The 12,271-nt window shown below is 37.4% G+C and overlaps 1 protein-coding gene across 3 annotated transcripts in view; it reads right to left on the bottom strand.

Annotated features, from left to right (window-relative positions):
* Positions 1-369: 369 nt before the first annotated feature.
* FLVCR1 (FLVCR choline and heme transporter 1) overlaps positions 370-12,271 on the bottom strand; it is a 38,337-nt gene continuing 26,435 nt past the window's right edge. Inside the window, exons 4-11 of one of the 3 annotated variants that reach the window (XM_019918568.3) lie at positions 11,956-12,023; positions 11,150-11,253; positions 9,259-9,369; positions 8,564-8,669; positions 8,231-8,342; positions 3,445-3,512; positions 3,204-3,279; positions 370-2,780 (exon numbers count right to left, since the gene is read on the bottom strand). In XM_019918568.3, coding sequence (XP_019774127.1) covers positions 3,205-3,279; positions 3,445-3,512; positions 8,231-8,342; positions 8,564-8,669; positions 9,259-9,369; positions 11,150-11,253; positions 11,956-12,023 — 644 coding nt within the window. In that variant the 3' untranslated portion in view covers positions 370-2,780; position 3,204. The other 2 variants (XM_073803203.1, XM_019918569.3) reach the window with 2 other exon arrangements.

Genomic DNA, 12,271 nt, shown 5'->3' with positions numbered 1-12,271 from the left:
CATGTCCAATCACGTGCTTTTGTGCACCTTACTGTACAGTACTATATAGAGTACAGTAGTATAGCGTATTTACTTCAAGCCTAGGATGTCTGGAAGCAAGCGTGAAAGCAGCAGGGATGTAGCTGGTACTACTGCTAAGAAGCGCCAAGCAATAACAATAGAAACAAAAGTGAAAATAACTTTGTTGGACTTACAAACAAATTGGACTTAGGGATGAGCTCTGGGAAGAGAACTCGTTCATATGTAGGGGACTTACTGTATTCCACAAACCACCTCTCTCCCTTGGCCCATTCTGAAATGTTATAATCCCTTTCCATTCCCCATGTGTACTAAAACATCATAACTTAAAAAGAAAAAAGCCACACAAAATTAGCCTTAAAAAAATAAATTTATCTCAAGTCTGAAATAACTGAAGAACAAGAATACAGCTAAATAGTACAAAAAGCAAAAATCAGAACATGAAAAATGACTTAAGACCGACAGGCATTCTTCTGGCAATACTCTATGTTTACACATATTTTTAAAACACATTTTTAAAGACATTTCTCCAACATTCACAAAAGGCAAAAGCTATATTTGCAACATTTATAAATACAAGAGCTTTTGAAAGCATCCAGTTTCTTTCTAAAATCACTTGATTAAAATTTACACAAGTGATAGTTACCAACTCCATATTCCAAAGCTACGACATAGAATTACATGACATTCTTGTTTGATGTATTACAGACAAATTTAATTCAAAATACAGAAAAATTATCAATTCATTTTGTGTTTTGTCACATCATATTTCATTCTTTTTCTAATCAACAAGGAAAAATACATATGACATATATGTATATATGCTTTTTAGAAATAAAATATTCCAACTTTTATCTGTAATTTATTCAAACCTCAGGAACTTGACAAGTATATGATTATTTGAAATAACATTGACTGTTTAAAAGTAAAAACAATTATTTAGAGGAGGTACCTTAAAATATATTTTTGGCCATAAAATCTGTGACGTAAATATCTAAGGAAGTTAATGATTCAGCATATTCTGCCTGAGCTATCACCAACTGAACAAAAAGGCTAAAAACAGATTTGATTTTATTTTTTAAAAATTTTGTCATGCATATTTTTTAAATTAATTTATTTTTGGCTGTGTTAAGTCTCGTTGCTGCGTGAGGGCTTTCTCTAGTTGTGGTGAGCAGGGGCTACTGTTCGTTGTGGTGCACAGGCTTCTCATTGTGGTGGCTTCTCTTGTTGCAGACACAGGCTCTAGGTGCATGGGTTTCAGTAGTTGTGGCTCGCGGGCTCAGTAGTTGCAGCTCGCGGGCTCTAGAGCACAGGCTCGGTATTTGTGGTGCACGGGCTTAGACGCTCCACAGGATGTGGGATCTTCCCGGACCAGGGCTTGAACCCATGTCCCCTGCCTTGGCAGGCGGATTCTTAAACACTGTGCCACCAGGGGAGTTCTAAAAACAGATTTTAAGTTCCCTGTATCTACAAGGTAACAACCACAGTTGTTTATTCAACTGTCCAGGGAATTTTTCTACAGCTAGATTTAAGTTCCTGTGGTACAATGATTTGGTCTATCCCCCCATGAGTGCATTTAAAATTCAAAAAAGATCTCTGAGATCAAATTTTACACATTCATTATACAGATGAGGAAAGTGCTGCCTGATTTACAGGGAAACTAGAAACAGATCCAGGACATAGACCTGAAGTTCCTGATTCCCAGCTAAGTTCTTCTGGTAACACGTTCTCCAAGGTAAGATTCCACATAATTTACTGTCGTTTGGTTACAGAGAATGTTATAATTTCAGTATAAAGCGATGCATATAGTACACCCAAATCAGAATTGCTAATTCACTTCAAGGATATTCAAGGGAATACCTGATTGGCTTTTTGTGTTTCTGTGGACATAATATAAATATTATGGCTGTTTAAATGCCATTACTCTAAAGATATTCCCTATCAGCTTAGAGAGCCAGGACATGAACAACATTGAGATTCTCACTGTAAACAAAACGCAGTGGTAGGCACTGTGGAAATGCATTTGGTCCTATTCTCCTTACCCTGAGCATGTAAAAGAGCAGATGTTCCAACAGTTTGGAGCCTATGCACATTCTGTGGTGAAGAAAAGAATCCACTCCCCCAACACACTAAGGGAGCACAGACCTGGGCACAGGATTCCTCAAAGAATGATAAAGATTCCATAAAGAATGATTTTCTGAATTAGAACAGACAGCATTTCAAGAGGTCTCCACTAAATGGGAATACCTAGGCTACCTGAAGTTATTACAGAGTTCCTTATCTCAGGAATCTTCAAGGCAAAAGTATAAGGTGTGATACAAAAAATCATGAAAAAGCCAGTAACACATAGGATGAAATTTTCTTACTAGAAAGTTATATATTGAAGAAAAAAAGAGTAAAAAAAGGTAGTGGATACAAAACTACTCTATATCAAGTTGGAGTGGAAAAATATAGTGTTAGCATTCTTACGATGAATGGGAAGGCAGCACAAAGAAGAACTCAAGGTAATGAGTCTGTGTCTGAGCTACTTCGCTTAATGAGAACATATGCCTAAGACCAAAGTTATGGGTTCCGTCTGCACACAGAAAAGTTTTTATGGTCACTGACAGTACCTGTTACAAAGTATTTTCTAACAAGAATGTAAGAAATGGGAAAAATCTTAAGAGGTCATCTGGAAGTCTCATCCCAATAGTGTCATTTGGTGGGTTAGAAGTGTCATATTCGTAGACTGTATTCACACTGAGGGGGCTTGGACAGCTGGTCTGAACAATGGAAAGGGAGATAATTAGGAATACGTTGTACACTTGGTTCCACTGGATAGTTTTATATAAAAAAATTGCATGTACTCCTATGTGACCTGAAGGGATTGGACCTCCATATGATCATTTTAGAAAGCCTTCTAAGCTTCCATTTTCTACAAAAAGAACATTCACTTTTAAAAACCAAATGTCAAGAAGCTTACTTTTAGGTCAATAATATAAGATGGGACACTCATTAGATAAATGGTAGTGTTAAAATGAGGTAAACAAAAGTATTTTAAGCAAAATATTGCTTAAATTAACAAATAAGAACAGTAACTGCATACAGGAGTCATACAATAATTTTCAAGTAAGTGTCCATTCCCCACAACCTATAAACTAAGCTTTATTACTCAATTATCACATGATATTAACTTTTCCTTTCACCTCAAATTGCTGATTCTGATTGCTTGGACATCAGAATAGTTTTTGATTCTTCATCTGTGGGGCTATCAACTGGTACCTGTAGAAAGAATAAGAGGATAAAAAATTTACAGTACGTATCTGGCATATGCCATTATGACAGAGCCACAGGAATTAAAAAAACAGCTGATGGGGCAGACGGGTTTATACTCACTCTAGGCACACATTTCCCAATAGTATAATCATAAAAATATTCACTACTTACAGCTTTAATATCGCCATTTGTAATTCCTTTATTTATATTGTGTCTTTTCAGATCGGACTTGATTAATGCTGCAAACAGAGAAGCATCAATGGAGTTACCGTAGAGTATGTATAAATATACTTTTTTCTAAGCAGTACAAAATCTTTTTTGATACTGTCAAATTTAGCACTCTACAGTACCATAATATGCCATAACATTCTTGTAGCCTGAAAAAATAACAGTATCTCTCTAAGCCATTAACTTAATTAGCAAGTCATTCATTAGTGAACAAATACAGGATGCTAAGAACCAAGACACAAAGATGAAAAGCACCATTCTTTCCCTAAAGGACACTCCAGGCTAGGGAAACACTGACATGCAAACAATTATAACACTGTATAACAACTCCAATAATGCAGGCATGCACAGTGTAGCGGAAGTGTGGGGAAAAAAATGCCTATGTCAGAAGGAAATCAGGAAAGGCTTACCAGAGGAGATATGTTTGAACTGAAACTTGAAAAATGAGTTGGAACTTGTCAAGCAGATAAGAGGAGAGGGGAAGGCATTCTAGGCAGGCGGAAACCAGTACATGCCAAGAGACCAGGACAGGAAGAGTACAGCCTATTCTTGGCACTAGAGGTAGTTTGGGATCATCGGAACATCAAGTACAAGAGGCAGGTGGCAAGATGGGAGGCTGGGTTGGCAGGATGACATTGCGTCTGAGTAGAGGAGGACATGATCAGGTCTGTGCGTTAGGGAACTCAGTCTGGCAGCTGTGCGGGGGATGTCATCAGCAACAAGGCTAGAGGCAGGAAGGCAAGTCAAGAGGCTTTCATCCTGCCGAGAGGTGGGAAAGCCTGCATGTGTGAGAAATGGTGATATAAGGACAGGTTTCAGAGATATTTTAGAATCAAACCAATAAGACTCAGTGGTTTGAGGGACTTCCCTGGTGGTCCAGTGGTAAAGAATCGCCTTCCAATGCAGGGGACACTGGTTCGATCCCTGGTCGGGGAACTAAGATCCCACATGCCGCGGGGCAACTAAGCCCGCATGCCAGAACTACTAAGCTCGTGCGCCTCAATGAGAGAGCCCGCGTGCCGCAAACTACAGAACCCACATGCTCTGGAGCCTGTGCGCCACAACTAGAGAAGAGAAAACCCGCACGCCACAACTAGAGAGAAGCCCAGCGCCGCAACGAAGAGCCCGCATGCCTCAGCAAAAGCCCTGCGTGCCTCAAATAAGACCCAACGCAGCCAAAAAATAAATAAGTAAATAATATTTTTTAAAAAAAGACTCAGTGGTTTGATAGGATATGAAAAATGGGGATTAGGGAGGGGGAAGTGGGTGACTTGCTTGGGCAATTGAATGGATGGAGGTCCTAGTTATTGAAACTGAAAATACAAGACGAATTGGTGTGCTTGGGAAGGTGGTGAGTTCAGTTCTGCATAGGTTGAGTATAAAATCCCATGGGACATCCAGGTCCAGAGATAAATAGATGATTAGACATATTGGTCTGAAATGTAAAAGCGATCAGGGTCTGGAGGTACAGATTAATGTGGTAGTTAAGGCCACAGACTGCAAAAAGAGAGTGTAAAACAAGAAAAGATAAAAGTTTGTGGGTAGTTAACTAATCAGTCATAAAGCAAAGTCTGAAAGGTGAAAGTAAAATCAGTCTTAAAAATTAGACTAATGCTTCTTTAGAAATCCACACTGCCCCTTAGAATTCTGTTCCATTACTGATACCAATATTTTAGAAATTCAGATATTTACGCTGAACTAATTGGACATATGTAAAATGGCCTTTCTGAATGCATTTAAATGATTTTAAAGTGATGTTGTATAACAAGCTCATATTTACAAGCAGCTTGATATTAAAACGGCATGCTTTAAATTGCAGCAATGATCGATATCGGCTGATCCGTTCGACACTGTTGTATAATCCACCAAATCAAAGAGGCTACTTAGGGGGAAACTGTGGATTTCTTTACCATTAATATTAATCATAGAATTTAGAAACACTGTGAAGTGTTTAGAAACACTTTTTTTAATGGACATAAATGGGCTAAGGAGCCTATATAATAGACTTTACAGAGAGCTGTCAATACTGGAAAAGCAGAATGCACTGCATTTAAATGGTAATTCCCCTGTCAAAACAAGATCTGCCAACAATTCTCAAAAAAATGTAAAAAGAAAAGGTACCACCTTCACCACACCTCAGGAATTTCCCAGCCTTCTTTCCTCTGTTTAAACAAATAACTACTGGATATAAATCCATCATCTCTCTCCAGTAAAACATTCAACATATGAGAGACATTAATTAGCATTTTTAGGTGGCAAAAGTATCAATGTAAAACTAATTTTAAAGATCTTTTTTTCACTTCTTAATTAATTTTCTGTACTTCACCTGTTTGAATGAACATTTATGAATCTTACTATAAGATAATGTGAAAAGAGAACACAAAACTGTTCCCTTTTTTGGTGCAACAGAAACACTCTATTTGATAGCTAGGTGTTACTTCCCTGGAAATTAAGAATAAATATGGAATTATTTATGACAGATCAGTAGTTAAGACAGTTAATGTATTAAATTACATACATTCAGTTACAGAACATTCAGTTTTGTACGCTTTGTTTTACTAACTGAAGAGAATAAGAAGAAAACACTTCCGTGGTAGGATGTTTTTCTTTGAGGAAATGGTACATTTAGTCCCTTTGAGTGTAATGAATGAATGATAGTGACCTTAGGTGGCTGTGTATTTCCAAAATAAGTGCTTATCACTGGTAAGCATTTATCATATTGGGGGTTTCAAAAAGAATGATCAGGTATTCAAACGAATATAAAAAGAAGCCTTGATTCATATCTTTCTGCTAGATTCTATCCTTGAATCAAGTTATAGCAGATCAAAAAAATAATCCCTCTTCAAGTCTCCATGGCTTCTGTCTCTCATGTTGACAAGGGGACTCTGAAAGAAATTAACAAAGTGAAATAACAGTTGAGGCCAACATGGGCCTGGAAGCACTACTGGATATAAATCTTGCTTTTTTTTTTTTGGCCACACCCCACAGCTTGTGGGATCTGTGCTCCCTAACCAGAGATCGAACCCGGGCCCCGGCAGTGAAAGCTCAGAGTCCTAACCACTGGACTGCAAGGGAATTCCCTATAAATCTTGCTCCAAAATTCATCCTTACACCCGTGTGCCTGGACAAACTATAGATAAAAGTTCTTTTACATGCTCTTTTTCTGGAGATCGGGCACTCTATTCTCTTTCCTGCCCATGTCTATTCTGACTAAACCTAAGAAGAACTGGCAAATAATTCCACACGCTATTTCCACCACCACCATTTGACTTCGTCCCATGGTTACCACATTATAACAGCCTGGGACTTCCCTGGCGATCCAGTGGTTAAGACTTCGCCTTCCAATGCAAGGGGTGTGGGTTCGATCCGTGGTTGGGGAGCTAAGATCCCACATGCCTCGCAGCCAAAAAAACAAAACATAAAACAGAAGCAAAAATTCCATAAAGACTTTAAAAATGCTCCACATCAAAAAAATCTTAAGGGGACTTCCCTGGAAGTCCAGTGGTTGAGAATCTGCCTTCTAATGCAGGGGACATGAGTTTGATCCCTGGTCAGGGAACTAAGATCCCACATGCCACAGGGCAACTAGGTCCATGTGCCGCAACTACTGAGCACACAAGCCACGGGCCACAACTAGAGAGAAGCCAGTGTGCTGCAACAAAGAGCCTGCACGCCACAGCGGAGGATCCCACATGCCACACAACTAAGACCCGACGCAGCCAAAAAAAAAAAAAAAATCTTAAGAAAAAAAAAAGCAGGGCTTCCCTGGTGGCGCTGTGGTTGAGAGTCCGCCTGCCGACGCAGGGGACACGGGTTCGTGCCCCCGTCTGGGAGGATCCCACATGCCGCGGAGCGGCTATGCCCGTGAGGCGTGGCCGCTGAGCCTGCGCGGAGCCTGTACTCCGCAACGGGAGAGGCCACAGCAGTGAGAGGCCCTCGTACACCAAAAAAAAAAAAAAAAAAAAAAAAAGCAGCCTATGTGATACATGATCAGGCATGTCCTAGGTGCCAGACACTATACTAGGAGCTCTTCATCAACCATCTCAGTTAATCCTCACAGCAACCCCCTAAGGCAGCCTTTTTTTGTTATTGTTTATTTTTTATTCGTTGCTCTAGGGAGTACACTGTGCATCTTTAATTTATCACAATCTTCTTAGACTTTATATAGAATTACTTCAAGAAAGATGTAGAAATCTTGCAATAGTATAGTTGCATTTCCCCCTTTCTTTTTGCTATTTTTACCATATTTATATTACATCTATATACATTTTTTTGAGATACAATTCACATATCATAACATTTACCCCTTTAATGTATACAATACAGTGTTTTTAAAATTATATTCAAAAAATTGTATAACCATCATAAAGCAGGCTTTTAATACCCTATTATATAAATGAGAAAGGGAGGATGTGAGAGGTTGAGTAACTTTTCAAAGTCACACAGCTAGTGAGCAGCAGAATCACAACTTGAGGCCAGGTCTGTCCATTCCAGGCCTTTACTGACACTTGTTACAATGGTTTTATTTTCTATGCATAGTAATTGCATTGAATTTGAAACCCGAAAAATGAATTCATAGATTCATCTCCTTGAAGGGAAACAATAATATCCTGCTTTTTATCTCATTTTTTCCTTGAGTTCTGTCAAGCCTTGAGAAGCAATATAAATGAAAATTAAATATAAAGACAACATGACACGAGTACTTTGGCAGGCAAATTCCCTAATTTACCTGTTAAAATGATGCCTACAAACATCCAAACACAGAGGAAGATGTTCCCTCCCGTAGGACTATAGTCTGATGTGAGCTTTCCTTGTGCCAATGTGAATAAAATTCCAAATATCTAAAATAAAGTAAGAGAAATATTTTTATTGTTTGCTTCTTTAAAACAAATATAATGTTTTCCCCAGAACTTTTCTTAACTATTTTATTCAAATGATTTGGCTTCTAGAAACATGCATTGAAAGGTAGAATTTTTAAAACAAAAACTATGGTCAAACTCATTATCCACTAGACTATTTGGTAAACTAATGGTCTCAGATTTAAGAGAAATCAGAGGTTTACCTGTGCAGCAGCATTAAGAAGACCAGATGAAGTACCTTCAGACTCAGGGTAAGTGATTTCAACAGCAAATTCAAAACCCAAGGGGAGGTAACCAGTCATGAAGAAACTAAGAAAATAAATCCAAAATCACAGAAAGAATCATTAAAAGGACAATATCACATATTGATGCAATTGCTTAACTTCTCAGACCTATTCTAATTACCAAGTAAGTGAATGTTTTGAGGTTGGTATGTGAAAGGAAGGCACTATGATGATTCACCAATTAACCCAAGGACATGAGAACTGAGAAGCAAAACCATGAACTAGGAAGCAAAACAGTTTCTAATTTTTTTTCCTGAGAAAAATTTACCCCTAGTTTTCTAAGTCAGTTGTCTTTCTAGCCAAGTAAAGTTACTTGGATTAAGTAAGGCTTATCCATTTTTCACCTACAGTATAGCAAAAAAATAATTTTAAGCTAATTTTTTATAGTTGTAAAGAACTACACATTGACGTGCACAAGACAGATTTTTAAAGTTTAAAATATTAAAGAACTTTTGAGCAATTATACTCCAATAAAGACGTTAAACAAATAAAAATAAAAAAATAAAATATTAAAGAACTTTTGGATGAACTTAAAAAAGTTAAAAACCACCGTAGTGGTACTTCAGAATTATAACAGCATGCTATCATTCCTCCTAAATACATGTGATGCTTACCCAAGCAACCCTCCAGTGACAAACACGATGATAATGTGTCCAAGGTTTAGTGTGAAAGTAAATATAACCATTCCAACAAAAGACAAAATGTAAACTGTCAAAGTAGTATGTCTAAAACAAAAACAACAAAATTGTTAGTAATTTGTCCGATTTTCTTAGGCATATAAAAATCATGTCTAGCTATGCTCTGTCCATACGGTAATAAATTCTTCAGATTTCAAGATTAACCCCTTCTTATCTATGGAAAATGTTTCCACCAAGGCATGGACTTGAAAGATTAAATTTAAGTTTCAACAGCAACAGACAACAAAACTCACATCATATCCAATGCTCAGACAAGAAGGAAAACTCATAAGGATAAAATCATTTTTGTGCCACCAAATGGGATAGTTCCCTATCCGTATTTCAAGATACAGATCAAATTCCGCCTCTTCCAAAATGCTTTTCCTAACCACTGCAGCTTACAAGATTCTCCTTTCTTCCAAACTCCCTAATCATTTTCTATCTACATAATTGGCACTTGACATCTATTTTAGTCTGTTATATTATTATTTAACTGTACATATGTGAACACCTTATCAGGAACACCTGATCCTAAGGACAGGGATCAAATATTACTTCCCATTGGGCTTCCCTGGTGGCACAGTGGTTGAGAGTCCGCCTGCCGATGCAGGGGACGCGGGTTTGCGCCCCGGTCCGGGAGGATCCCGCGTGCTGCGGAGCGGCTGGGCCCGTGGGCCGTGGCCGCTGGGTCTGCACGTCCGGGGCCTGTGCTCCACAACGGGAGAGGCCACAGCAGTGAGAGGCCCGCGTACCACAAAAATAACCAAACCAAACCAAAAAAAAAACCAGGAACTTGGTGAATGAATGGCAGTTATCCTGAGAAGAAAGCCAGGGCAACAAAGAAAATTTCTATGCCAATCCAGTTTCCTAATTATAAAATGGACCAAAGATTTTAATAAATATAAATCCTTTACATATGCTCCCTTCATCTACAAATTTAATGGGTCTTACTCTAAGCTACCATTACGTAATAATGAAGCCACAGTTAAGTGCTGTCTTAAATTACACGAGAACTATCTTGGAGAATTTCAAGATCAGCAGTACGTTGAAAGGGTTTAGATAATGGTATCAAATATATCTTAGGCCTTGAAAGGCGCAGAGGACATAGTTCCATTACTTCATTCATTCATAGTTCCATTCATTCATTTCTACCAAACAGATGGGAAGTTTCTGTCTGTTAAGAAATGTAGCTATTCTTCTTCTTCTTTTTTTTGAAATATAGCTATTCTTTTAAGGCCCAGTGCAAAAGTTGCTGCCTCTGAAACCCCTTTCTCAGTCTCCTAGTTGGTATTACTCACTTTTTCTTTTGTATTAGCATTTTTCTGGTTCCACATAGATGTACAATTAATATAGCATCTTCATATTATGTATTACAGTATAATAGTTAAGTGGAACTACAGTTTGGGGGCATTTTAGCCAAACAATTTTTACCAAAAAGTCTTCTGATAGGAAAGAACAACTTTTTGTTTGTTTTTAAGTTCATAACATGAGAAAAGAGCAATATAAAGTCTCTGTCAGAAGTCAAATGTTTCTCAGAAAGGGCCCTTTTTAGAATAGAAATGATCCATTCTGAAGAGGTATATGTGAGTATTATTAGAGGGGAGGAGAGTTCATAAGGTATCCAATTTCTCAAAGTTGAAATAAACAAGACCGATAAGATAATACAGAGACTACTGTATTCAGAAGTTAAGGGAACCTAAGAGTGTCTAGAATCCAAGTCTTTTAGTAATAATAACTGTTTGTAAATTTCTTAAAATAAAAAGTAAAGGTTCCTTCAAAACCAAAATACCTTAGGTTGTACACCATACATTTGCCTACTTTCACTTACTTGTATGTTTTGGTATAATCCAGCCATAAACCACAAAGAATAGAGCCCACCATTCCAGCTAACACTAGCGTCAGCCCAATCCTTCCAGCATTCACTTCTTCTCCCTTAAAATGTTTTTCAAAAGAAGTTGATCAGATACTTCTAATTCAAACAGATCCTTCACATTCCAATACCTTCTCAAAGTCAACGGAAATAGCAGATAAAATTAAGCATACAATATAACATGAAGAATTCAGTACATGTGTTAAGGTGAATGGGGTAGAGGAAGGTAAAGCACATGTTAAAGGACATTCTACATTAAAACAGAAAAAAAAACCCTGATATATGGGAGAAATCAAAAAGGGAATTTTTCTTGATCTTTCATGGTTAGAAAGTACAGTAATTTTTGTTAGAATTCTTAAGTAATTCACAGATGTCTGAAAAGGAAGTTAAGCTGATAGCTTTTACATACTACAACTGCATTCTCCTTTCAAAAGCAAAGAGAGATCAGAGCTTGATATTTACATCTTTATATTTGTGTTGGTTTTTTTTAAAGTTTGTTCTTTGTCTTTTTTCATATAACCAGACACACTACCTCTTTAAAAAAAATTTTTTTAAAAGACTGAGGTATTGTCAAAGCAAGAATGACTTCTGCTTTCCATGTTGTTTTATAAACTGGATTAAATGTATTCTCAGTGAAAACAAATATAAATCTTTTACAGCAACAAGGTCATAAATCTTTAGCCTTATGATCGTGCTAACAGGAATTATATTGCTAAAGAAAAATTCTTGGCCAGGCATGCAACACAATATAGGCAGAAGCTTACCTTATAGTATGTCAGTATAATTTGATTTAATAATGTTGAGACTGAATAAAATGCTCCAGTCATGATACCTACAATAAATAAAGAGAAAACTATCAATGTACCATGTACTAGTTCATAAAGTAATATGGAACACTCTGTGACAGCTGTGAAAATATAATGTCTTCTTAGACAGTTGACAGAAAAAATTAAGACCTCTTGCTATTCCCTTTCAGGATGTGGACTGATCAACGTAACACCTAAACTTACTAGAGATTGTGATTGTACAATTCTGTCATTACATCATTTACTATTATTTAGATTCAGACAATATGGACCA

This window comes from Tursiops truncatus, chromosome 1 (assembly GCF_011762595.2).
Source record: "Tursiops truncatus isolate mTurTru1 chromosome 1, mTurTru1.mat.Y, whole genome shotgun sequence".
Lineage (NCBI taxonomy): Eukaryota > Metazoa > Chordata > Mammalia > Artiodactyla > Delphinidae > Tursiops > Tursiops truncatus.
The sequence above is the reverse complement of the archived record's forward strand: the minus strand, read 5'-3'. Positions and strand labels throughout refer to the sequence as shown.